Raw genomic sequence first — 26841 nt, 5'->3', positions numbered from 1 at the left:
CTTTTATTATTATGCAAATCCGCTTTTGTAATATTTTATAATTGATTCATATGTATTAAATGTATCAAACCTTCCAACTAAAAATGTTAGTTCTTTGAGTAAGTGAAGTTAGGTTACAGGTACAGTTATACAAAGATATTTTTTCGTTTCGTGATACAGCGTCATCTATAAGACTGAAAAGCCTGATAATCCTCCAGAATTATAATAAGTAAATACGGATCACATTAAAGTTTGCCTCCAGCTTATTTCACCTGATGATTAAACACCCAAACGCTAACTGGGGATTAGGTTAGGTTAGGGTAGGTTATGTTAGGGTAGGTTAGGTTAGGGTAGGTTATGTTAGGTTATGTTAGGTTAGGTTAGGCTAGCGTTACGGTGCTTAATCATCAAGAGGGGCAAGTCTTGAGGTGATCCCTAAATACACATAACAACAATAACATTTCTCTATTTCAGACAGTCATCTCTTACAACCTAAATATAATTCATTATTATATGTCCTAAAATGTATACTAATTGTCTCACCCACTATCACCATAACAGCGGGAGACAGAGTGGGTGATGAGGTGAAGGTGTTTGGACTGCAGGCGGACATGTGGCAGCCTTCAAGGAATGATATCTTCGTCCGCTTTAACCTCACCAAAAAAGTGAGTTTCGGCGCTTAAGTATAACAAGTTACTTCACTATTTTCTGTGTATTTACAGTACAAGTATATCAGTAAACTATAGGTTGTGACACAGACCCTTTGGTAACTCCTCCATAAGGACACAGGTGCAGGCTGTCCCTAGACCGGCTTGAAAGTCCAAAAATTATGGCACTATTACATTATCATCTTTATTCCTTCCCTGCAGGGCTTTGCAGACACCAGGGACCTGAGCCTCTGCTACCGTGCTAAGGCCTCTAGTCTGGAGCACATCGAGGCGTATATCTCCTTCGCCGTATCAAGCGACAATGTTGACTCCCTAGTTATAAGTAAGTCAGGCTGGAGAGAGAGAGAGAGAGAAAGAGAGAGAGAGAGAGAGAGAGAGAGAGAGAGAGAGAGTATACCCGTAGTAACATTTTATCATTAACAATAAATACAGTTGGATGCTTGAAGATAACTACAAAATATCTTGGTTTTATAATTTTTTCATTTATATCTTTGTCATAAAACCTTGAAAGCAATATTAATTATCTTCATTGATTAACTTCATATATTCACTATCTTCATTAGCTCCTTTCCTTGTTTCTGTTCTGAAATCAGTGATGGAACTAATTAGACATACTGCGTATACCATATTAAAGCTTAATAAACCGTGAAAGTTTCTCATAATTATTATAAATTATTTCAGTATGGTCAGTTTACATTATTTTATTTGAGATATAGGAAGATTGTGTTATATACAGGAGGGTTATAATAATTAATCTGAATGTTATCAGATTCCGCTGGATAATATGAATCGTGATAGATAATTTACTTAAGATACTCAAGACACATTTTCTTCCAGTGCGCATTGGCTCCAAACTTGACGTGTACATCCACGACGTGGGACAACCTGGCTTGACGGACTTCCACACGGACCTGGTACTTCACCGCTGGGAGCACCATTGCCACATTTTCTCCCAAGGCTTCTACCGAGCCTTCGTTAACGGCGAGGAGAAAGCGAGTGGACCTCTCATATCTGAGGACGGTTTGTTACCCCTCAACAGCACCCTTTGTTTCGGTATGGAACAAGACGCCGTTGGGGGAGGCTTCGACAGGACGCAGATCTTCCGCGGGCACATGGCGCAAGTTAACATCTGGAACAAGAAAATTAGCGACACGGAAATACAGGACATTGCCTCTTGTAGGATCTATGGCGAAGGGAATGTTTTCTCCTCAGACGTAGATGTCTTGGAGGAAGTAGGAACAACTCTCGATATAGTGCCTCTTGCTGAACTCTGTGTTCCCGAAAGTGATTTTGTTGTCTTACCGATGATGTTTGATATATACGAAGCAAGAATGGAGTGCTACAGAATGGGCTATGCTCTTTTTGCTCCCGAGTCTCCGAGGAAGAATAAAGACTTATACAATACCTCCCTACAGTTCCTGGACTCCTGTACGAACACCTACCACATGTGGATTGGAATAGATGACGAACAAGAAGAAGGAGTTTGGCAAAAGGCTTCTGACAACTCAGTCTTGACGGATTTATCGTTCGAATCTGGTCAGCCTGATGGATTGACCATTCAAAACTGTGTATATATGTCTGTGTTTACTGGTTTGTGGAGCGACGAAGCATGTGGACTCGGCATCCTGTCGTGTATCTCCTGCACGAAGAGGCAGAATCCTCCTCTGAGGCTTAGAGGCATGTGCTTCAGGACGGAGGCTGAGAGTTCTTTTGAAATCCTTGGATATATCAGCGGTAGGCCGTTCTTTCATGGCTTCTACGGATTAATGATGTACATGACGGACCCGGGATCATGGGTATTATTTGACACAAAAAACAATGAAACATTAGCCAGTTTGGTACTGACTTCAGTGAGTGACTATCCAGTAGGTCGAAAAGTTTGGATAGTCAACAACCCTGTGTGTGACCTCCCCCAAAATTCTAAATTCGAGCTCAGCCTCTCGCCCTGCCACAAATCAGAGTATACGTGTGCTAATGGAGACTGTATTACCAAAGAACAACGCTGTAATTCCCAAGACGACTGCGCTGATCTCTCCGACGAGAACGGGTGCCACCTTGTGATGAGGCCGGAAAGCTACCGTGTCGAGAGACCACCGGACTCCCTGGTAGAAGGAAGACCCGTGGAACTTAAGTCCTTGGTTCAAATTCTACGGTTCACAGACATTAATGACATCAAGAGAATCGTCAGCGTAGAACTTAACCTGATGATTATCTGGAAGGACACTCGGCTAAAGTACCTCAACCTGAAGAACACGAGGGAGTGGAACAGGCTGGGGCAAGAGGAAATAGACGGCATCTGGAGACCTATCCTGGAATTTCCTAATGTACATGACGGTAATGTGAGGTTGTTGAAAGAGAGACTCTACCTAGAGAAGTCCGGAGATCCACTTCCTACAGAATTCAATGATATTAAAATGGGTAAGATCAACGAAATCCTCCTGGCTTTATGAAGTGATGTCTTTAATGTTTGTTGTATCGATATAAAGTCGCTCTATACGCATGGTCAACTCTGAGAGGTAGAGAGAGAGAGATATAAAAGGTTTTTGTCTACTTTTCCCGTTTTGACTACAACTAATGTTTAGCTAATTACATGTAAACTAAATATCGATCACAATCTCATTTCGTAAAAAAAATTGGTAACAAGAAATTAATTTTTTACAGAATCAGTGTACTCGGGGGAGTCGACATCACTGGTGCAGATACAGCATTATAGGTAAGCAATGTACTGTATTGTATATGAATGTAGGACAAATTCTGAAGAAAAAAATCGCCAAGAAAAGTCCCAAACCTAACCTAACCTAACCTAACTTATAATTAGCTACATTTAAATATTCACAATGCTCACTATTGTTCCTGTGATCTATCGATTTGCTGAAACATTATCCACGAAAATATTTTCTTAATGCTATCTTCTTTATTTATCAGTTAACCCTGAAAATTGTACGTATATTTTTTAATGAACTTTACCCCCAAAAAAGTAGAATGACTTACACAGTTTTAGGTTTACCTGAATATCAAGTTTTGAAAGTGGTTTATTGTGTAATCGTATTTGTGTGGGCTTACTGAAGAAAGAAAAAACATCTTGTATACACCATAACTTTTTATTTATTCATATTTACGTTCAGTAAAATTGTTCTCAACTGAATTCTCTATATAAGTGAAAATGATTTACACACACACACACACACACATGCACACACACGTAAAAAGAGTTGTTTAATGAAGTTTGAAATCAAGTCTGACATTTTTGTGATGACGGTGTTGCATGGTGAGTTAGATACACCGTTACCGGCACCTGAGTTTAATGTGTAATGTTGTTAGCATGAGGAGCACCAGCTGTGGAGGAGGAGAAGAGCTAAAGCTAACCGTGCGTGAGAAAGACCAGCTGGACAAAGCACTGCATCTCCTGTTCTCACACTGGATGGATCTAAACAGTGTTCTCTCTCTGTCACAAATCATTTATTCGTCCCAGACCTACCACGAGTATAATCTTGGGTCGATGGTATAAGGTATTAAGTGGTCCATAAAACTGCTATAGAATAAGTTTCTCTACTTTGTATTATTGACAACTCGATCTTGTGAAGTTAAATTGAGCACTCGATGTCAACCTCATTTTGTGGTAAGCACTTTAAAGCAGTGTTATGTTATATTGCCACGGTAAGCACTTTAAAGCAGTGTTATGTTATATTGCCACGCTTCTGGTAAAACTCGTGTACTGTACACATAGACTTCAAAGATTTCTTCTCCTTGTTTAAAAGTTGTTGTTGTAGTTGTTGGTTAGGTGTCTTAGTTGCCAGGGTTTAACGTTCACCAATTCTGGTTTTGTACAACCGACAGCTTTCAAACAAGAAACGTACACCGTTCTAAATCCTACTCAGGTTGGGCCAGTTGCCTGAATAATACGAACTGGGCTGACGAAAAAAGACGTAATCATGACTGTGTAAGGGCGCGTTCACACTGAGGCCGGGATCGGACTATACACTGACGCAAATTGTCCAACAGTTGAGTCTGAAAAAACGTACAAGGGATAACCCGTTGCATTAATATCACTGCCGCCGCACCGAATTATGTCAGACGAAACTGTTGGACAATTTGCGTCAGTATACAGTATATGTCCGATTCTTGCCTCAGTGTGAACGCGCCCTCAAGCAGTCATTGACACTTGCTTCACAGGGATAAAAAATCAATGACAAACAAAATAATAAGGAATAGGTAAATATTTTGACAGGTGGATATAAGAGCTGTTTTCAATTACACCGTTATAATTAGCGTAAATCGTTTGTGTGGTTGGGATATCACTTATAAAGCGGATATGTACTGTACCCCAAACCCACACATACGCTGCAGTTTGATGTTATAATGTATTATTGGTTTTCAGTAATAGTGGGCTTTCAGCGAATCCTCTAAATTAGATCAAACTTTAGGTAATATCGTTAAAACTGAATAAATATATATTTTTTCTATTTTAAACTAGAAAATTGTGTGTTACCGAGAATTATTGATGAACGGTAATGGCGGTAGAGAAACCCTTGCTAACGATAATTGATACAAAATTGAATAAAACAAAATCAATAATGAAAAAAAAAAGACATTATGGATAAAAATAATAATAAATTCATTTTGAAGTTAAACAAATGTATTTAATAAGGATACGAAAGACACTCATTAGCTACAAATTCGTATTGAAAAATGAAAAGATGTTCTAAGTTGAGACCAAATTTGCCGTAATCGACGACTAAACTCCGGCAGCGAGCGGATGAAAGTCTAGCACTTACGTCAAGGTTTAAGAGAACGATAAATAAAAAAACACCAAGCGACGAAAACTTAAAGATTATCATAATAGGTTTTGAGACTAGAATCATTTACTCCCAAACATAAACTCTATATACATATTTTTTTTTTTTACTTGTCTATAAAAATTTGTAAATGTGACGTTCGGATTTTTTTAATTTGCAAATCATATAACTTATCATTACTATAAATATTGTCATTTTAGTTGTTACTCTCATTTTTTTTATAATCACACTCGGAAATTTATAATCATAATTAAAAGTAGGATATATGATTTCAGTGAGATTGGATTAAAGTTCACGGCTGTCGACTAGGTAGACTAATATTGTGGTGTGATTTTGTAGGCGAGCTGAGAGAGAGAGAGAGAGAGAGAGAGAGAGAGAGAGAGAGAGAGAGAGATATATTTCAAAGGCAATACACTCCACGTCTATATATATCATGACAAAATAATATACTTCAGGCAATATCCACGCGATAAAGACATAAAATATACTACAGATTATATTACCAGTACTGTATATAATTAAATAAAATGAAAGACAAAAAAAATATATCATTATACAGTTAATATTGTATATCATGAGATAACACGACACAGTATGTATCGTATATTCACGCGAGAGAGTAAACAGATACTTTATTGCTGTATATATTGTGTACTGATAGGAGAGAGATAAAAAAAACACATCATTTCAGCACAGCACAGCACATACCGTGTACCCGCAGTCCCCGTCAAGCATTAAGCGAGACTGGTCGTACAGCTAGTCATTTGGTTACCATCGGCGCTGAGATTAGTCGGTGAAAATGGGTCAATCGCGTCATTATGTCGAGGTATAACGATATGCTCTTTCAATTACGCTACCGTTTAAAGACATGTAATGATGTGCTGAATCGGAACCACAGGGTAAACAGGTAATTTTGGGTCTTAATTGGGAGAATCGCTGTGTACGGTACCTGATATTTTATCCCTTGTTATCTGTCTGTCGAGTTTCTTGTTGTTTTAGTGTTCCCAGTCTATCAACGGAGGATTACTTCACAGCAAACGTTTCTTTTCTTCTTTTCAGCGTATTGCATTTCATGATTTATATGGCCTGCAGACTCTATGATTTTGTGATATTGAACTCTAAACTTTCTGTAATAAAATATATGATTAATCTCAATAAATCCAATGTTTACAGTCATTGTATTTCACGAATCTCTTAACTACACACACACACACACACACACACACACACACACACACACACACACACACACACACACACACACACACACATACAGTTTTGTCAGAAAATAAAAATAAAATCACAATAACTGTTCTACACTTTGTTTAGTAACCCATCCATTGGCAACAGATATTGTATGTTGTGATTTTTGGACCATCAATTCATTGTTCTGGTCTATTGCTCTACTCGACTTGCATCCCCGTAGTTACATTCCACCATTACTCTGGCCACAAGTAATACTCCCACATCAATAGTATTCCACCACTAGGTATTTACACAAATGCTTTCCATGATTACTTCAACAATATTTTCTCCTCTTTTTTTTTTTACATAGAAATTGTATTCGACAAATACAAAATCACTTGTCTGTTTATTTACCGGATCATGTCATGTAGATTTCATTGAAACATTTGCACCGATTATTAGAAACACACACACACACACACAGACACACACAGACACACACACACACACACACACACACACACACACACACACACACACACACACACACACACACACACACACACACACACACACACACACACACACACACACACACACACACACACACACACACACACACACACACACACACACACACACATACACTGTTTATGGTAATATTTTTATTTGAATGACGATGCAATGGAAATGTCAAGAGAAAATGTCATACAACGCACTCTGTTTATTGGATCGTGGTATATACACTATGTACATGTTTACACAGACAAGGCCATCATCATAGACTTGGCGGGGTATTTTTTTCTAGTTATTTTATCGAGGATGTAAAGCATTCATCTAAATTTACGAGTTATTTTGGGGTTGAAATGAAAAACAAAAAAGTGCGGTTAAACTACATATGATTTCATTCTGGATAGACTCATACTACTCATCAGGATAAAGAACAGCTTGGGTAAACTAAGCGGTTTAATTAATGTAGTTACTTAGTAAATTCACATAGTAATAACAAATACATAAAGGTTGTATATATTGTAGGGTGTATTTATATAAGGAACAGATAAAAAAATACAGTTTGTATTATATGTAGAGATGACGAGAGAGAGAGAGAGAGAGAGAGAGAGAGAGAGAGAGAGAGAGAGAGAGAGAGAGAGAGAGAGTATGAGTTCAGCAATTTCAATTTTTTTTCAATTTCAATTGTATATTCCTTGATAGAGGAAGCGGGATCCTAGTGCTGTCACTAGGTACCCCTGTACAATAACACCAGAAGCATCTGGCAAGTGTGACAAGTATATACAGCATAAATATTATAAAGGGGCTTACTAAAGCCTAAGGAAGGAAGGATATTCCTTTAACACATAATCAATGTTATTTACATAATATCTGGCCAATATGGGGAGGATCATCGTGTCTCCGTCAGGGGGTCGTGGAGTGGTGGTCCAGCAGGCGTCACGGAAGCGTTGTGTGTGGGGACATCTTAGGAGGTAGTGAATAAGGGTGCGGCTGTGCAGTGTATATTTATACATCGTATGATACGTGACAGAAAAAATACACCCAGTGGTATATATTGTACAGTATACTGGACATGCGAAAACAATATATAATTCCAACGTAAGATATTGAGTGTTTATCTATCAAGAAATAGGAGGCAAGGTTCTCTTCTATAGCCATGTCATAATGCAAAGTGAGTCGCATAAACAGTTATAATATTTACCAGAAACTTACTGTAGAGCCGCTCAGCTGGTCGACGAGTGAGTTATGAGGAAAAAACAAAACAAATTCGTTTATCTAATTACAAAAACATTGAACTGCATCTGATTGTTGTGGCAGTTTGATATTGTGTTTTATGTTTTAATCTACTAGCAACAGCTCTGTTTTTTTAGCCGCTAGTTCATAATTATTATTTTTTTTTACAAACAGCTCAAAGGATTAATTCAGATTATTTTTTTTCATATAGTGTTGTATTTTATGGTTTATTTAGCCACTGATTATTATAATTCTTTTTAATTAAGCGACAAAGAACTTTTTTCAATTATATGTATTTGATGATTTATTTAGGCATATGTTCATTGTTTACACTAATTGCATTCCACCACAAATTATTGTTTTTTTTTGTAGTGTTGAATACTGTGTTTTTGCTCTGATCATAAATGGTTTATTATCAGTAGTTGTATTCGATACTAAAACAAACCACAAGTCTTTCAGTATTTTTTTTTTTGGTGTGATTTCTTTAATAACACGTAAAGCTATTCACAAGATATATATATTTTGCTATTTATTTACACAGTGGTCTTCCAATATTACTCCAGCCACAATTTTTATTTTTACTTTTTTTTACAATATTGCATTCCACGATCGCAACCTCAACTAATTTCTCCCATCAATTGCATTCCATTTCTGTTTATTTTCACAGTTGTATTCCACGATTACTTCAGCCGCAAATTCACACCTCTCTCTCAACAACGGTATTCTACAAATATCAAAACACCAGTTTGTTTATTTGCCGGATCACGTCACGTACATTTCACCGAAACATTTGCACCGATTATTAAAAGCAATATTCATGGTGATATTTCGTGTTTGAATGGCAGACAATGGAAATGGTGAATGACAATGGTTATCCCCTACACGTCTCTTTTTTTATTTTTTTATATCGTAAAAGTCTAAAATGACCATTGACAATTTGTGGGTAATTTTTTTTTTTAATTTATTCATTTATAATTTTATCGAAGGGTATACCGCATTCATCTAATTTCTTGAATGATTATGGGGTTAAAAAAATATCGGTAGCATCGGTAGGTCCTGAAATTTACAAGGATGAGAGAGAGAGAGAGAGAAAGAGAGAGAGAGAGAGTGAGAGAGAGAGAGAGAGAGAGAGAGAGAGAGAGAGATCCGTTGATGAATTAAAAAACTGAAGAAAGAAAGAAATAGATCAATATAGATAGGAGATATATCAGTGGATGTTATTAAAGAAAGTGAAGAAGAAAGATATATACTGATAATAGACAGAGGAGAAGTTAGAGAGATAAACTGATAAAGAAACAATAAGAAGTACAAAGGAATTCACAGACCCAGCCACGAAATGCTCAACAAAGAGATACAGGACAGAGTTAAATAATACAGCTTCTATGTAAACACCGGCAATAAAAGATGAACTGCAAATGGTGTCTGTATGTCCTGTGCTGCAGTAACTACATACGCGTGCGGCCGCTTATTAAACTACGGGAATGAAATTGTGTTTTTTATTATGTATATCCAAGTTATGAGTAATCTTAATTTGAATAGTAGCAGCGGGTGTTTTTTATATGAGAGGAAGGTTTCTCTCTCTCTCTCTCTCTCTCTCATTCATCTGTTAGGACCTGGCGACACAATACACACCACTAATACGACTTGCCTCTTGTTATCACCTGTCTACCTCCTCAGCGGAACCTACGCCTGCCACTTCGACGTGTTCTACTACCCATTCGACAAGCAGCGGTGCTCAGTGTTACTCCAGCTCTCCTCTGTTAGGCAGGACAACGTCACCTTCACCCAGGAGGGCGCTCAAGTGGAGTACATGGGCTTCGAAGAACTCCCGTTGTTCGTTGTCAATAAGTTCGAAGTCGTGGCAACACATAGGGGCGACAACGACACACGGTACAGCGTCTTGTCGGTAAGTTCTTCCTCCTCCAGGCTGGTCCTCTTAATCTTTCTTATTTTTACTAAGGTGGAGTTAACATTACAGTCTTGCTCTCCAGATAAAAATATATGTCGTCATGAACTTAATTTGGTCTCAGAGATACACTGAAGTGGTAACAATCAGAAGAGATGTTTTTGGTAAGTTCTCCCTCCTTCAGAAAGGTCTTCCTACCCCAAGTCGGTATTCAAGGGAGATTGCAGGAACCACTCGCACTTTCTAAGTTAATTAAAACTAGAGAGCAATTCTGGGTCTGTCTCTGTTAGTGACGTATCAATATTCATTCTTGAACTACCTTAAGTTAAAATCGTAAACAAATGTAATTACAACAGTATCATACACGGCGTTTAACCTCGACAGAATATATTATAAAGTAACACAGGAGAAAATGTCAGGATAAATAGTTTACAATATTCTGTCATCTTAAGGAGTCGATTTGTAATTTATTCAATATATGATTTATGTCTGAACTCCTGTACATAAACGAGTTGTCCTTAAGTTGCTGGTAATCAATAAGAAAGAGATTTACACATTGGTAAGTTAAATCAAGTATACTTATCCCCCCCCCCCCCTAGAAGTTTTAGTGCATTTAGGTCATATCATATTGACGAGTGGTGATCAACATTCTTAGACAGTTGAGAATAAGGTCATCGATCGTGTTGGTGGCCGTGTTGAGCTGAGAGAGAGAGGAGAACTGAACGATTAGGAGAGAATCTTACTCCATGTGATGCGTTCCTATTCCTACAGTGTGTGTGTGAGATAGAGAGAGAGCACTGCAGGTATGTTGGTGTCATGGTATTCCTTGGTGTAACGATACCAGCGACTGCATATCAAAACATTGTCCTGACATAATAAAGTACGTGATTCCAGCGGCAGTTTACGTGAAAATTGTATAGCCTAGAGCCTAGTCATCAAAGATTCTACGAAGTAAGGTGTACGTGATAACAATGAGGCGTGAGTGTTGACAAGTGTTACACGTGATAAAATCCACCAAATCAGCTGACATTCCCGACTAGACGTGTCAGGCCAGCGAGGTGTGTTATCCCGCCTGGGTGACTCTATAGTCATACTGTGGCTGGCTGGAAGGCGAGGCGGTGGAAAGATACGCTTGTCGTAGAGCCTCAGCGACTATTAATTGACTCCCAGCGAGATCTCTTGTGCCCCAAAAGCATTATATTAAACTGTGGTTACCGTGTTGGTGCATTCGACGAGTTGTCTGGACACTGTGTAGATGCTATAAGCTCATGAAAGTCCCAGACAAAAGGTGTATCAGGATGTGCACTACGAAAGAGCAGCGAGTATTGAGAATATATAATGTGAACTCCACTATTGGGGGTTAAAATGCGCCCGCCTTCTTCACGATGCAGTGTATATATTATGTTCTTTGATGTGGAAATTCTCCGTTAGGTCATGAAACGAGGCGAAAGAGACACGACCCACTGAAGACAATATATAGATGGAGCTAGGGGTCATATACAACACACTTATCTCTCTAAGGAAGGAACTGCTAGATCTCTCACTTGTGCAGACAGAGAATGACAGATATAGAAGAAAAACGGAGAAAGAATAAGAGATAAATATAAGGGACACACACACACACACACAATACACAATATAGAGAGTATTATATCGAAAAACAAAGAGACAGAAACGTTCTCTTGCATAGTAATAACTTTAAAGAGTCTCTTCCTTCCTTCCTCTTCTTTCCCTCTCTTCTTCCTCCTCCCCCTCTCCTCCTCTTATTGTTTTTCACCTTCTCCTCTTAGTTGCGTTTTATCTTGGCCATTCCTTGCTCGGCTACGTTAAGACACCTGATTGGCTGCTGATTTTCTGCTCGTCGTCCGGTGGAGGACCAGGCCAAGGGGGGGGGGGATAATGCCGAATTTCTAGTCTGACGAAGTTTTGTTTTTCTGGTAGTAGGGACCAGAGGAGGAAGGGGCTTGGGGGAAGTGGGGTTGAGGGAAGTAAATGGAAAGGGCTTGATGAAGTGGGGGCTTGAGGGGGAAGTGGGGCTTGAGGGGAAGAAGCTTGGGGGGAAGTGGGGTTGGAGGGGGAAGGGGGCTGAGGGGGAAGTGGGGTTTGGAGGGGGAAGCAATGGGGGAAGGGGTCTTGGAGGGAAGGGGCTGAGGAAGAGGGGTTTGGGGGGGAAGTGGGGGCTTGAGGGGAAGTGGGGGCTTGAGGAAGGGGGCTTGGAGGGGGAAGTGGGGCTTTGGGGAAGGGTCTTGGAGGGGAAGGGGGCTTGAGGGGAAGTGGGGGCAATACAGTATTAAGTGAGGGCTTGGAAGCCGCAGTGTCTGACCAGAGGTCCGGGGTAGTATAGGCGTCAGTGGTGGTGTGACTAGGATAGATAGATAGATAGATAGATAGATAGATAGATAGATAGATAGATAGATAGATAGATAGATAGATAAATAGATAGATAGATATTCAGCTATACAAGTTTACAGTTGACTCAGCATGTATATTGGCTATGTAGGTATACAGGTCAACATACTTCAAGACAGTGCAGGTATACAGTTGAACATACACAGGTATACAATGTATGTATGTATATGGGCCGTGAAGCTACTGTATACAACTCCCGCTGTTACACGCTCACTGTCACTAACGAAAAGCTGAGTTTCTGTAACGGGATGTTATTATGTAAAGTTGCTCTTGCGTATACTGTACTATGTGACCCCAACTGTAGTGTTATTATTATTATTATTATTATTATTATTATTATTATTATTATTATTATTATTATTATTATTATTATTATTATTATTATTATTATTATTATTATTATTATTATTATTATTATTATTATTATTATTATTAGTTATTATTATTATTTTTATCATCACTTTTATTCTTATCATCATCATCTTCATTAGACATCATCATCATCATCATCATCATCATCATCATCATCATCATCATCATCATATCACAGCGTGTTATGAGTGACGTTTAGTGGGTGATACTGTGTAGTGTAATTACTGTACTGATGTTTCTACTCCATATGCCAGCAACATTATTATTATTGCTGGCCGGAGAGTATGAGTGACATGTACCTCATGAGCTATCAGCGGGTAATGCCTATTTATTTAGCACGCTGTTTGCCATTTGATATTAAAAGGATTTGTGTGTACGGCAGAGTGAGTTTATCTCTCTTGTTGTGTGGGCAGATACGACGGTAATAATTATTTGATTCATGAATATTAATAATAATGAATGTGGTCTGTTAGTTGTTATTATTGTTATTATTATTGTTATTATTATTATTATTATTATTATTATTATTAGTGTTCATTTTGGTTTTATTGTTTACTTTTTTATGGCGAATAAGGAATTTTTAGCAAGTCTCTGTCTGTGTATATCTGCACTGTGTATCTGTGTCTGTCTCCTGGGCCAAATGGGACCACCAACATTGTGTGGGTCTCAACATTTGCTGGTTATCAGATTTGTTTGGAAAAGTTGTGTTGGTAGCTGATAAAACTCTCTCTGCGACACTGCCACCAAGAGTTACCGTGTGTCCTCTCCTTGCTGACAACACTGCCACCAAGAGTTACCGTGTGTCCTCTCCTTGCTGACAACACTGCCACCAAGAGTTACCGTGTGACCTCAGTAGTGACAACTCCTTAACTCTTTGTGTACGCCGACTTAACCCCTTGGAGATGATGACGTCACGTACCCCTTGGAGATGATGACGTCACGTTCAGTACAATAATAAAAACAAAATCACAACAAGTGAATAATTTTTTCCAAGTTAGGAGAAAAAATAATAGTAATGCCCTTCGATAATTATAATAGGTAATAGCTAACTAGGACAGGATAATAACCGAACACAAATAACATGAAAATCAATGCGTTTTATCTACTCTTGATTTGTGTGGTGTTTTAAAGCGGGATTATTATCATTTTTTTTTATGATTTCGAAAAGAAAATATACGTGAAGTTTTAGAATCTACTCTGCTATAGTTTATTAATGAAAGGCGTAGCATGGGCGGCACCATAACCCATACTGTTATCAGAAATTATGGCGCACTAGAAAATACACGATGTGAATTTTGGTTGGCGGTTTTTTAACGAGATTCCTAAAAATAGACAGAATCTGGTACAGGCTAGTGTAACCCTTATGTATACTATGTATATTGTGTGTATATATAATGTGGGTTTGTTCGTGTACGTATGTTTGTGTGAGTGTATCTTTTTGTGTGTTTGTATATATATATGTGTGTGTGTGTGTGTGTGTGTGTGTGTGTGTGTGTGTGTGTGTGTGTGTTTCTTTTTCTGCATGTATTTATATGTATATGTATATGTGTCTGTGTGCACTTCATGAAGTATTCAGAAATATCATCTGGAGACCATTTTTATTATCAGGTACAAGAGCATATTATAAAGTGCTCTCGCTGCTCTCAAACCCACACCGATGATGATAAGAAGAAATATATATATATATAAGCTTTTAATTTAGACACGAGAACAGCACTTAACGCTGAAGGGGACTTGAGCTCTGGTTCAAAAGTCTGCGCTTGTGGTGACGTGTGTGTTTGTGTGTGTGTGTGTGTTTGTGTGTGTGTGTGTGTGTGTGTGTATAAAGACTTCCTCCAGGCTGATTATTATTATTATTATTATTATTATTATTATTATTATTATTATTATTATTATTATTATTATTATTATTATTATTATTATTATTATTATTATTATTATTAGTAGTATTATTATTATTATTATTATTATTATTATTATATTATTATTATTATTATTATTATTATTATTATTATTATTATTATTATTATTATTATTATCATTATTATTATTATTATTATTATTATTATTATTATTATTATTATTATCATTATTATCATTATTATTATTATTATTATTATTATTATTATTATTATTATTATTATTATTATTATTATTATTTTCCTTACCACTCATAAATTATATCCTCTTTCTTCTTATCTTCTTCTTTTTCCTTCTCATTTTCTTCCTTTTCTCTCTTCGTCCTCCTTCTTTATCTTCTTTTCATTTGGACGAGTGTATATCTTCCACTTCCTCTTCTGATTGGATAGTTAAATTCTCCTCATCTTCTGATTGGATAGTCAAATACTCTTACTCTTTTGATTGGATGAGTCAAATTCGCCTCCTCTTCTCATTGGATAGAGTTAAATGCTCCTCCTCTTCTGATTGGATAGAGTCAAATTCGCCTCCTCTTCTGATTGGATAGTTAAATGCTCCTCCTCTTCTGATTGGATATAATCAAATCCCTCTCCTCTTTTCACTGGTCGACGATGGTGATTACATATATTATTTTTAACTCTCTCGTCAGGTGGAGTTTCAGCTGAGTCGACGGTGGACGGTGATTATGATGAACCTTTATTTCCCCACCAACCTGCTTCTGGCCACTGGGTACGCCACGCTCTTCCTCAGTGTGACCGACCAGGGGGTGAGTCAGCCTACCTCTCTCTCTGTTTGTGTTCTCTTTATCTCTCTCTCTCTCTCTCTTTTCCCCTTCAATCTCTCCTACTCTCTCCTCTCTCTCTCTTCAGTCTCTATTCCCCCACCACAAAGAATATAAAACAGGTAATATTGTAACTATTATAAAGACGCGGGTGAATAATGGCAACAATTGACCTACACAAGGGTTGATAGCGCTCTGATCTCAACTATAAATCAGTGTCAGGAAATTCTTGTTGGTGGTTTGTAATATTATCAGTTATTCTACACCGCCCCTCCCCTATCCCCCCTCCCCTTCTTTGTATCCCCCTATCCCCCCTCCCCTTCTTTTTATTCCCCTATTCCCCCTCCAGGTTCCGCAGGGTGAGGGGGGGTAACTCAGTGGATTCTTTGTTTATTTTGTTTGTCTTTCTTGCTTGTTTGTTTGGATTTCAGGACCTTTTTTGTGTAAGGAAGCTTAATTTTGGAAACATTAATGATCAAGTGCTTTACAAAATAGTTTCTATTTGTAGTTTTTGACTCGCATTTTGTTCATGGCTTGACACTGGGGGCGGTGAACACTGAACATGTGAACGTACCATTACATGTTGTGAGGTTGAACACGGTACTGTACTGTATAGTCTAACTTGATGATACCTTTACAGGACCGCATGACCCTGAGCCTGACCACCCTACTCGTGCTCTACACACTCTTCAACAACAGCTCTGATTCCCTCCCCGTCACCGCCTACGTCAAGATGATCGACATGTGGTTTCTCTATTGTATCCTTCTCCTGTTTTTCATCATCGTCTGCCACACCGTCGTCAAGCCTAAGATCCACCAAGTACACGATATCGCCAGTCCTCCATCACTAAAGATCACCAAGATGTTGAATCAAGTGCCTCCGGAGGTTCTCTTGAAAATCGTGAGGGTGTTCGTGGTGCCCGGCTTTGTGGTACTCTTCAACACCGTCTACTGGGCAGCTCTCCTCCGCTCTCTGTCGAAATAAGTGACGTCGCTGAGTTATACATCGTCTGGAAGTTATTCATTTTTCATTCACGTGGACACTTCACCTCACGCCTGATTACTGCATAAGGAAGGGGGGAACGAGAGACGAGTCCTACAACAAGGGCAACCTCTTTTAAGAATTACTTTTGGTCATCGCAACGGGGTCTCAAAGTTCTCTTAATCAGGTAGTCAGTCAGTCAGTACGTCACACAAAGTCAGTTAACCAGTCAAGCAGGCAGTCAGGCACTCAGTCAGTCTGCCACACACAGTCAGTCAGCCAGCCAGCAAAGCATGCAGTCAAACACGATTAGTATTCACAGAGCTGACTCATGTACCTGATGAATTAGGAAAAAAAGAACCACCCACATACAACAGAGGAGGAGAACAACCTTGAGGAACTCCCTGATATCTGACCTGATGTATCCCAGGACTCTTGAGTTACTAGCAACCCGCAAGACACGCACACACAAAAAGGTTAGTCATTCAGATAGATTAGTTTATTCTCATTGTACCAAGATAAATTGACTTTCTCAGCTGAAATACTATATAATATGCTGTAAATGTATAACTCGTTGCACAGTATATATACTGTATATTGGCCAGAGGGAAGGGGAGGTATGTTAAGCCCAGAGCGGCGCTTAATTCACCTCAACACGCACACCCCCCACACAGCTAACTTTGTTTCATTGTTTTCACAGCTATATCTCCGCCTCTCTCTCTCTCTCTCTCTCTCTCTCTCTCTCTCTCTCTCTCTCTCTATTCATCTCTCTCTCTTTCTCTCCGGCCATTCTTCTCTCACTCCCTCTAATTCTCTCAGTCACTCTCTTTTCGTCTGTTTCTTTTTCTCCTTTTATCATTCTTTGTCTCTTTTACTCATTATCTTCTTTCTCGTTGTCTCTATTTTCTTGTTTCTCTCCGTTTGTCTTCTCTCTAAGTCTGTTATCTGTATCTCCGTATTTTCCTCTCTCTCTCTCTCTCTCTCCTCCTTTACCTCGCTGCCACTCTGCCTCTGTCTGTCTGTCTGTCTGTCTGTCTCTCTCTCTCTCTCTCTCTCTCCCTCTCTCTCTCTCTCTCAATCTTTATCTCGTTCTCGTTCTTTGGTACTACTGAGGTCTCGAGGTCTCGTTCTCGTTCCGTTCTTTGGTATTACCGAGAACTCGTAAGGAATTCAATGTCTTTTTATTACATAGCAACCCAGGGACACAGAGACCTCTCATACGCCTAGGAATCTCTCGAGAGAAATTTGGAATGATGTAGAAACGTTGGAATTTTGTAGAACATTGGAATGACCACACTGGGAATTTTATAGAATCGAGAATCACTACTACTATTTCTACTACTACTACTACTACTTCTACTACTACTACTTCTACTACTACTACTACTACGTCAAATCACACAGACGAAAGTAGAAATAATACTAGTATGGTTTTTTATGTATATATACAGTAATACATTGATACAGTACATAGAATATAGTTAGACAATTAGAAATACGTTTATATATATATAGTAATGACAACAATGTAGACTTTCATACGACTCGATATTGTTGATTACTTTATCCTCAGTTGATGTGTTAAGTGGTCGTGTTTTGTCATAATTTTATAAAACAAAACTTTAGCTGAATGTTTGACCTTTTAATTCATTTGATAATAATGTACAGATCTCATAATTGATAGAGAGTGTATTAGTTTATTGAATATATTTTTGTTTTTTATTAGTTTGCCTTTAACTGTGTACAGAAATGTGTTGTATATTTTTATGAACAAAACATTGGCGCTTAGTGTTTTTATTAATTCAGTAATTGTGTGTCTTTGTGAACGTTTGTTAAATGATAATACTGTAGTTAATTTATCATAGAGTTTTTAATTTGATTCTTTTATTTTTTTATATTTTGTGTTGCCCTTTAGTTTGTCCTTTACTAAAACAAATGAATATTCATATTTTTATAAACCAAACTTGTTAGTATTTTAAATCCTGTATTGAGAAATTTATCTGTGTATAGTTACAGTAATTTCATGGTGTAATAATAATGTAAAACTTGTTCACTAATCTCTATATTATAAAACTGGTAGGGTGAGATGATAACCTTATTTGTTATACGGTGTAGTTATGTAAAAAAAATATATATGTAGTTTCCATATATACTTTGTAGAATCATGCCTAACAAACTACACAATACCCATTCAATATTCTCTATAACCAAATTTCATCTCGACTTGCCGTGTGGTTAGGTATAAAGTTACAGACTCACTGTTCGTTCTCTTTTCGTTCAACTAAACACTATAACATCCAGAGTTTGGCCAATGGGAATTTCCACCTCAAGTGATATGGTCGTGTCAAAGGCAAATACTGCGCGATGCCGTCCACTTCTGCACAACCAACTGGTAATTTTAGCACCTCCAGGATGGCGGTGTTCAAGCCTGTTAGTACTGGACTCTACTGTACGGCTATCACGGTCCACATGCCATCCTGCTTCTGCCGATGTAAACTGAATAAAAAGATCGCGGTGTGCTTTTTTACTACTGCTACTACTTTTGTTCCTACTACTGCTACTTCTACTACTACTGCTGCTACGGATTTTATTACTATTGATGCTACTGCTACTACTACTACTAATAATAATTTTTACTACTACTACTACTATTACTACTACTTTTTTTCAACATATCCTCCAGCCTCTCCCAATAGCCACACCTTCGTCACCATTGGATTACCTTAAAGTTAAATATCCTAATACATAAGTAACTACCCTAGCCGCTTCCTTTATTACAAGAAACTGGTGCCGTACAAGGGATATGGTTTTGTCTCATTGTGTTCTATAATATTGTACAGTAACCTCAGGAAATAAAACATTTAGAAGTACACACACACACACACACACACACACACACACACACACACACACACACACACATGAATATTTTTATTATGATGCATGTGTGTTTCCATATACTATATATATACACGTACTGTATAATATATATGCAGTTAAAATATAATAAAAAATGCCTTTGACGTTCAACAATTACATCTCATATTACAACAGTCTAGTTAACTCTAGTACAAGGGAAATTAAAAATAAGTTAACATACAGTATATATGGAAAGTTTTCATCAAACAACTGCGTGAAAAATCTGACACCTGACACACAACAACTTCAGTATAAACAATGTGTATGTACCTCCACTGTGTATAATATGTCTTGTATGGTGTATGGTAATAATAGGGGAACTTTACATAGATATAAAATACGTCAGTTATTACCTGGTCACCCTACCTGCCAGTATTGTCTCTCGAAGTGTCGTGTTCATCAGCCATGAATCGATCCCCCCCCGCTCTGATGTAGTGAACGAACTCGCAAATGCTTTTATCTTTATTAAACTAAACAATAATTAGAACTGGTTAACCCTGCAGTACTTTTATGTAATGCGTTTATCATCGAACAATAGTCATTTCCATTGGGAGGGTTTCCGTCCATTGAAATGTTCACAGCCAGAGTAGAAAGCGAAGTATTGTTCCAGTGATTAATCTGTCATTCGGTTTGGTATGTGATGTGACTTGGACAGCAAGATGTCAATTGAGTCAATGGTATTTAGAGTGTTGATTTACTCTCTGGGTAGTTTGGCTTGTTATAGTTGACCATTATTCTCTTATTGCTAGTTCTGGATCACCTGAACATAACAACATAACATAACATAACTATCGACCTCAAAGGGTTAAACCATCATTCTCAAAGGGTTAAACCATTATCCTCAAAGGGTTAAACCATTATCCTCAAAGGGTTAAACCATCAGCCTCAAAGGTTTAAACCATCATCCTCAAAGTTAAAGAAACAGTGGTGACCTCGTGTTACACTATTCATCCTTAGGGCAACTGCTGCAGCCTAGTAACTCTCATGGGGGGGCTGTTCCGGCCAGCCAGGTTCACCAACAAAACAAAACTCTCTCAACTAAATGCTGTGGTGACCTCAGGAGAATCCAGCACAATGGGTCTTGTTGTTAAAAAGGGAGATCAAAGTTTTCTTTTTATCTCCGGACCAAACCTGTGTTACTCTGTCCTATACTACAGAGGCATGGTGGCAACCTCAACTGAACAAACCGAATGTATTGTATCACTTTTAGCAGGTGTGTGTGTGTGTGTGTGTGTGTGTGTGTTGTACGGTGTATATGTGTGTGTGTGTGTGTATGTGAGTGTGTGTGTGTGTGTGTGTGTCAAGGTTTATGGTTCACTAACCTAAACTTGATTTAGGTTAGTTTAGGTTAGCGTTTGGTTAACTTGAGTTAGGGTTGGGTTTGCGTAATGTTAGGTCAAGTTAGCTTAGATTAGGTAAGTTAGCGTCAGTTTAGTTAAGTTTGAAGGTGAAAAGAAACTGTTTTGAGGAAGGGGATGGGGGTGGAGGGTGTGGGGGTGTGAGGTAATGTAAAGTTAATCTAATTCCATCATCAAATCGTAATATTTATCCAACATCTCCTTTGATGATGATACCTGTATTATAACCCCCCAAAATTATAACACTATTACCACACCTGTAAAATGATTCTTATTACGTGATGATTTAGTAACGTTATCTATTGTCTTCTTGTGTTTACCTGTTAGTGTTTTGTGTGTTGCTCTCTGATGATTGCTACGGTGCCACACTTGTGATATAGTGAAATGTGAGAGAGAGAGAGAGAGAGAGAGAGAGAGAGAGAGAGAGAGATAAAACACTGCTTCCACCTTGTATGTTCTAATTGCTAAGTCAAGTGTAAAATATGATTATCACGTGTTTGATACTGTAGGTGTAGTGGTGGTGGTGGTAGTGGTAGTGGTGGAGCAGTGATGGTGGTAGTGGTGGTGGTAGTGGTAGTGGTGGAGGCAGTGATGGTGGTAGTGGTGGTGGTGGTGGTGGTGGTGGTGGTGGTAGTGGTGGTTGGTGGTGGTAGTGGTGTCAAGTTGAGTTGGAAAGTGGAACGTTATTCACAACATATTCACTTTTTGTTTTCTGTGGTCGTGAACCTAACTCTGAACAAATATACACACACACACACACACACACACACACACACACACGTACACGACACACACACACACACACACACACACACACACACACACACACACACACACACACACTCACACACACACACACACACACACACACACACACACACACACACACACACACACACACACACACACACACACACACACACACACACACACACACACACACACACACACACACACACACACACACACACACACACACACACACACACACACACACACCACACACACACACACACACACACACACACACACACACACACCTCACACACACACACACACACACACACACACACACACACACACACACACACACACACACACACACACACACACACACACACACACACACACACAACACCTCATACATACTAATATATATAACACCCGTATATAAAACCACACAGACCTCACACTCCAATGCAGACAGACACAGACACAACACAGACATTCTACATATCACGATTGGACAGCCAGGAAACTACTGCAGGAAATTCTCTCTCTCTCTCTCTCTCTCTCTCTCTCTCTCTCTCTCTCTCTCTCTCTCTTTTTCTCTCTCTCTTTCTAATCCTTCCCACCTCTCTCCCTTTCTCCTTCCTTCCCCACTCACCCTCTCCACTGTACCTCCCTTCCACGGCCTCTCTCGCCAACTCCTTTCTTTCTCTTCTTCCTCCTCCCTTCTTCTTTTTCTTCCCTCCTCGCTCTTCTCTCTCTTCTTCTCTTCACTTCCTCCTACCATCTTACCTGTCCTCTCACCTCCTTTCCATATTCCTATTTTCCTTACTCCTTTCCCTCCTCCCTCCCAACCCCCTCCCCTGGTGGCAGTAACCAAAAGACGGTTTCTACCTTAACTAACAGTGTCTAAAGGAGGAAGGTAGGGAGGGGTAGGTGGGAGGGGTCGGGGGGAGAGGGAGCAGGATGGTAGGGGGTAGGGAGGGCAGGTAGGGAGGGGCAGGTGGAAAGGGTGTCGGGGGAAGGGAGCAGGATGGAGGTAGGGGGTGGGGAGGGGGCAGGCAGGGAGGGGCAGGTGGGAGGGTGTCGGGGGAAGGGGGCAGGATGGAGGTAGGGGGTAGGGAGGGGGCAGGTAGGGGAGGGCAGGTGGGGGAGGGTGTCGGGGGGAGGGAAGGGAGCAGGATGGAGGGGGTAGGGAGGGGCAGGCAGGGAGGGGCAGGTGGGGCAGGTGTGTGAGACTACTGTACCTCGTTCACTTGGGCACGTGACTTGTGTAAGGGCCTTTTGGGAGGGTGAGGGGGTGATGGCTAAGGGGGATGGGTAGAGGGGTAGGGGATGATCAGGGGGTGGGCTAAGGGTTCTGGGGGGTGAGGGAAAAGAGGGAAGTAGGAGGAATAAGGGAGAAAGATGGTAGAGTAGAGGGAGAAAATGTAGGGAGGGAGGGGCGGGGGAGAGGCATAAGGGGGTGTTAGGTAGGATGCTGTAGTAATTCAGGGGGTAGGCGGGGCGGGGAGGGGCGGGTGGGGTGGGGTGGGGAGGGAGTAATACTATGGTAATGATAACCTGAGGGAATTGATGAGGGTGAGGGAGGAGTTGAGAGGGGAGTTAGGGTGGGGGGGGGGAAGAAAGGCGAAGGGATTGTTATTTCAGTAGTTAAGACCTGGGAGGGAGGGGGAGGAGGGACAAGAGGGGACTAATTAGGAAGGGTAAGGAAAAGGGGAGTTAGGAGGTGGGAAGAGGGAAGAACTATGCCTTGAATAATCTGAGGATGGATGGGGAGGGAGGGGTGTTAGAGTGGGAAAGGGGAGAGGAGGGAAAGAGGGGGAAGAAGAGGGAGAGAAGAGGGGAGAGAAAGAGGGGAGAGAGGAGAGAGAGAGAGAGAGAGGAGAGAGTAGAGAGTGGGATGCTGTATATACGAAGTGGGGGAAAGAGGGGAGACGATAAATAGGAGAATAGGAAGAGGTGCAAAAGAGGTGAGAATAGCGAGAATATATAATAATTAAAGAAAGAGGAGATAACTATGGGAATAGAAAAATACGTAATAAACAGGGAAACAGGAAAGCAGATAAATAGAGAGCTTGAAGGAAATGAAAGAAATTGAGTGTATGGGGTAGAGATAATAAATAGGGGGCATGAGAGAGAGGGAATAAATAGAGTGCATGGAGTAGAAGGGGATGAATAGGGCATGAGAGAAGGAATAGGCATGGGGAAGGGACATACTACATAATTAAAATATATTTATGTTTATGGTTCAGCTGCCTCCACTGACAGCATAAAGGGGAGGGGTAGCGTCTGATGAATAATTTGGTGTGTGTATGTGTGTGTGTGTGTGTGTGTGTGTGGTGTGTGTGTGTGTGTGTGTGTGTGTGTGTGTGTGTGTGTGTGTGTGGCATCAAATTAAACTCTGCCAGGCTGCCTCTCTCGAACCACCTCTTTCTCCTCCCTCCCCTCCTCGCCCCTCCCCAAAAAATACATTCTCAGCTCCAGTCGTCAATTTGCAACCTCGGGAGGAATACCAGGAGGCAACTAGCAGTATGAATCCCCTTGTTTTAAAAATCTGCAGGAAAGCAATGCCATTTTCCTCCACTTTCTTCTCTTCTCATCTCTCTCTCTTTTTTTGTCTACTTCGTTTTCATTATTCTCTTTCGATTTTCTCTTTACTCTTCCCTCTTTTTTTTTCCCAAGTGTTTTTCGCTCCCTCTCTTTTTTTCTTTCTGTCTGTCTGTTCCTCTCTTTCTCCCTCACACTCTGCATTCCACGAGAAACCTCATCTAAACACACACACACACACACACACACACACACACACACAAAGGCGGAAGGTTACACACACACACACACACACACACACACACACACACACACACACACGCACACACACACAAGGCGGAAGGTTACACACACATACACACACACACAGAATGATAAGACCAAGACCAGCTCCCCGTAATGGTCTGGGTGGTGACTATGACCTCCCCAGCAGTAGTAACTCGGCAGGAGCTCATCAGTGGTCTAAGATAAACAGTAAACACGTCCTTCCTCCACTGCCGCCCGGACGCAAACACTCAAGAGGTGGCGACTGGCTGAACGCTGCCGGGGGGTGAGAACTACTGCCGAAGGACTTGAGATACTGTGGGGGTCAGTCATATCACCTCGGGTATTAACATGTGGGTGATTTTTGTCTGAAACGATGTGGTTTGGTTTGGTTAGGTTAGGTTAAGTTGGGTTGGGTATGGTTAGGTGAGGTTATGTTTTCTTATGTTTGGTTGGGTTTGGTGTGGTTGAAGTTAAATTTAATTAAGTTAGGTGAGGTTTGGTTAGGATACGTTTGGTTACGTTGACTTACGTTTGGTGAGGTTACATTTAGTTAAACCATCACCCTCAAAGAGTTAAACCATCACCCTCAAAGAGTTGAACCATCGTCCTCAAAGGGTTTAACAATTGTTCTCAAAGGGTTAAGCGCAGGAAAAGAGCTTGTTGATTAAGTCAGGTTAAGAGAGAGAGAGAGAGAGAGAGAGAGAGAGAGAGAGAGAGAGAGTTAGCTTTGACCCAGGATATGAGAACGCACTGAATACAGGTCAAGAGTACTTATAGAGCGATGGAGAAGTGGGCAGTGAACGTAAAAATAATTCAATGGGGAGAATAATTTTATGTACAGGAAAAAAATTCTGTCGATCTTTACTTTAAGGAAATTAGTCATCTCATTTCCACGTCTTTAGTTGAGGGAAAATTGTAAACCTAACCAAACCTAACCTCTAACCTCTAACCTAACCTCTAACCTAACCTCTAACCTCTAACCTAACCTCTAACCTCTAACCTAACCTAACCTAACCTCTAACCTAACCTAACCTAACCTCTAACCTAACCTAACCAAACCAAGCCTCTAACCTCTAACCTCTAACCTAACCTCTAACCTCTAACCTAACCTAAAGTATTGACATTCCTATCAAACTTGAGCAGAAATTTCATCAAAGACTTTTACCCATAATTGGACACTTTATCTCCTCACCAATCAGGGCTCAGTTATCATATGAACCAATCAGAAGCCAAAACCTGATAAGACTTACCACAAACAACCAATCAGAAGCCAGAACCTGATAAGACTTACCACAAACAACCAATCAGAAGTCAGAATCTGATAAGACTTACCACAAACAACCAATCAGAAGCCAGAACCTGATAAGACTTACCACAAACAACCAATCAGAAGCCAGAACCTGATAAGACTACACAAACATTTCCAATCTGGTCACTAAGGGGAGAGGTGGATAAGGGAAGGAGGGTTGGATGAGGTAGAAAGAGGGTTGGACCAGGTAGGTAGGAGGGGAGGGGGAGGGGCTTTACTTACAACATTTAACATAATACTGATGAACGAACCACACAAACACACACACACACACACAAGCGAGGCGTCAAGCTGGGTGGATTCTTTGAACCTCTTGAGAGTACAACACACAACAGATCAAGGGATTGTCACACTGAATGCATTATTTTATTGCCACGTATAAACACCGTATCTCTGTCATCTCCCGAGGTAAACTAAGGCTCTTGATGTTCTCTTGTTTTGTTTACTTCTACATATATCAACAGACCATGGCCAACACCCCGCCCTACTGCTCCCCTGTCCCGGCTACGCCCCCCTACTGCTCCCCTGTCCCTGCTACGCCCCCCTACTGCTCCCCTGTCCCCGCTACGCCCCCCTACTGCTCCCCTGTCCTCAAGCACATGCCCCCTACGTCGCTCCCCGTCCCCTCGCTGGCTGCCCCCTACTGCTCCCCTGTCCCCGCAACGCCCCCTTCCTCCCCCCGACTCGCTTGATCCCGTCGTCAGGAGTAATAATCTCGGAGGTGGTAAGGCGCTCAGTAAACATTGTCTTGGGTCCACGAGGGATGGCAGGACCTCTAACCTAACTGGTATTAATAGTGACGAGGAAGTAAACAAAGTCCCTAGCGGCTGTAAGACAAACAATAAACACAATTCTGGTAAACCGCACAACGACAAACTACCACACATACACACATACACACACAACCTTGGTAAGACGCAGCACAAACACTGGCTGGCTGTCTGGCCCCCCTCAGGCTCGGGGGATCAGTA

At 40.2% G+C, this 26841-nt stretch overlaps 2 protein-coding genes across 2 annotated transcripts; both read left to right on the top strand.

Moving 5' to 3' along the window:
• The first annotated feature begins 545 nt into the window (after window positions 1–545).
• Window positions 546–17526, top strand: LOC121879047. The gene is made up of 7 exons (XM_042385534.1): window positions 546–644; window positions 849–969; window positions 1485–3065; window positions 3309–3360; window positions 10049–10277; window positions 15625–15741; window positions 16397–17526. Exons 1-7 carry the CDS (start codon window positions 591–593, stop codon window positions 16739–16741), a joined length of 2499 nt encoding a protein of 832 aa, XP_042241468.1. The 5' UTR covers window positions 546–590; the 3' UTR covers window positions 16742–17526.
• Window positions 17527–19102: 1576 nt separating this feature from the next.
• On the top strand, window positions 19103–26562 carry LOC121878989 (chitin-binding lectin 1-like). Its single transcript, XM_042385440.1, has 2 exons — window positions 19103–19252; window positions 26335–26562. Exons 1-2 carry the CDS (start codon window positions 19103–19105, stop codon window positions 26560–26562), a joined length of 378 nt encoding a protein of 125 aa, XP_042241374.1.
• The last annotated feature ends 279 nt before the right edge of the window (window positions 26563–26841 follow it).

This window comes from Homarus americanus, unplaced genomic scaffold, assembly GCF_018991925.1.
Source record: "Homarus americanus isolate GMGI-L3 unplaced genomic scaffold, GMGI_Hamer_2.0 scaffold4060, whole genome shotgun sequence".
NCBI lineage: Eukaryota > Metazoa > Arthropoda > Malacostraca > Decapoda > Nephropidae > Homarus > Homarus americanus.
Note: the sequence above shows the minus strand (reverse complement) of the source record. Positions and strands in the feature narration are given on the sequence as shown.

What these genes read in the sequence shown, in the direction of transcription:
- LOC121879047 (XM_042385534.1), top strand. Translation starts at nt 591, where the DNA reads ATGTGGCAGCCTTCAAGGAATGATATCTTCGTCCGCTTTAACCTCACC. An exon ending in GCTTTAACCTCACCAAAAAA is followed by an intron (nt 645 to 848) that starts GTGAGTTTCGGC and finishes CCTTCCCTGCAG; the next exon opens with GGCTTTGCAGACACCAGGGA. An exon ending in TGTTGACTCCCTAGTTATAA is followed by an intron (nt 970 to 1,484) that starts GTAAGTCAGGCT and finishes ATTTTCTTCCAG; the next exon opens with TGCGCATTGGCTCCAAACTT.
- LOC121878989 (XM_042385440.1), top strand. Translation starts at nt 19,103, where the DNA reads ATGCCGTCCACTTCTGCACAACCAACTGGTAATTTTAGCACCTCCAGG. An exon ending in AACTGAATAAAAAGATCGCG is followed by an intron (nt 19,253 to 26,334) that starts GTGTGCTTTTTT and finishes ATATATCAACAG; the next exon opens with ACCATGGCCAACACCCCGCC.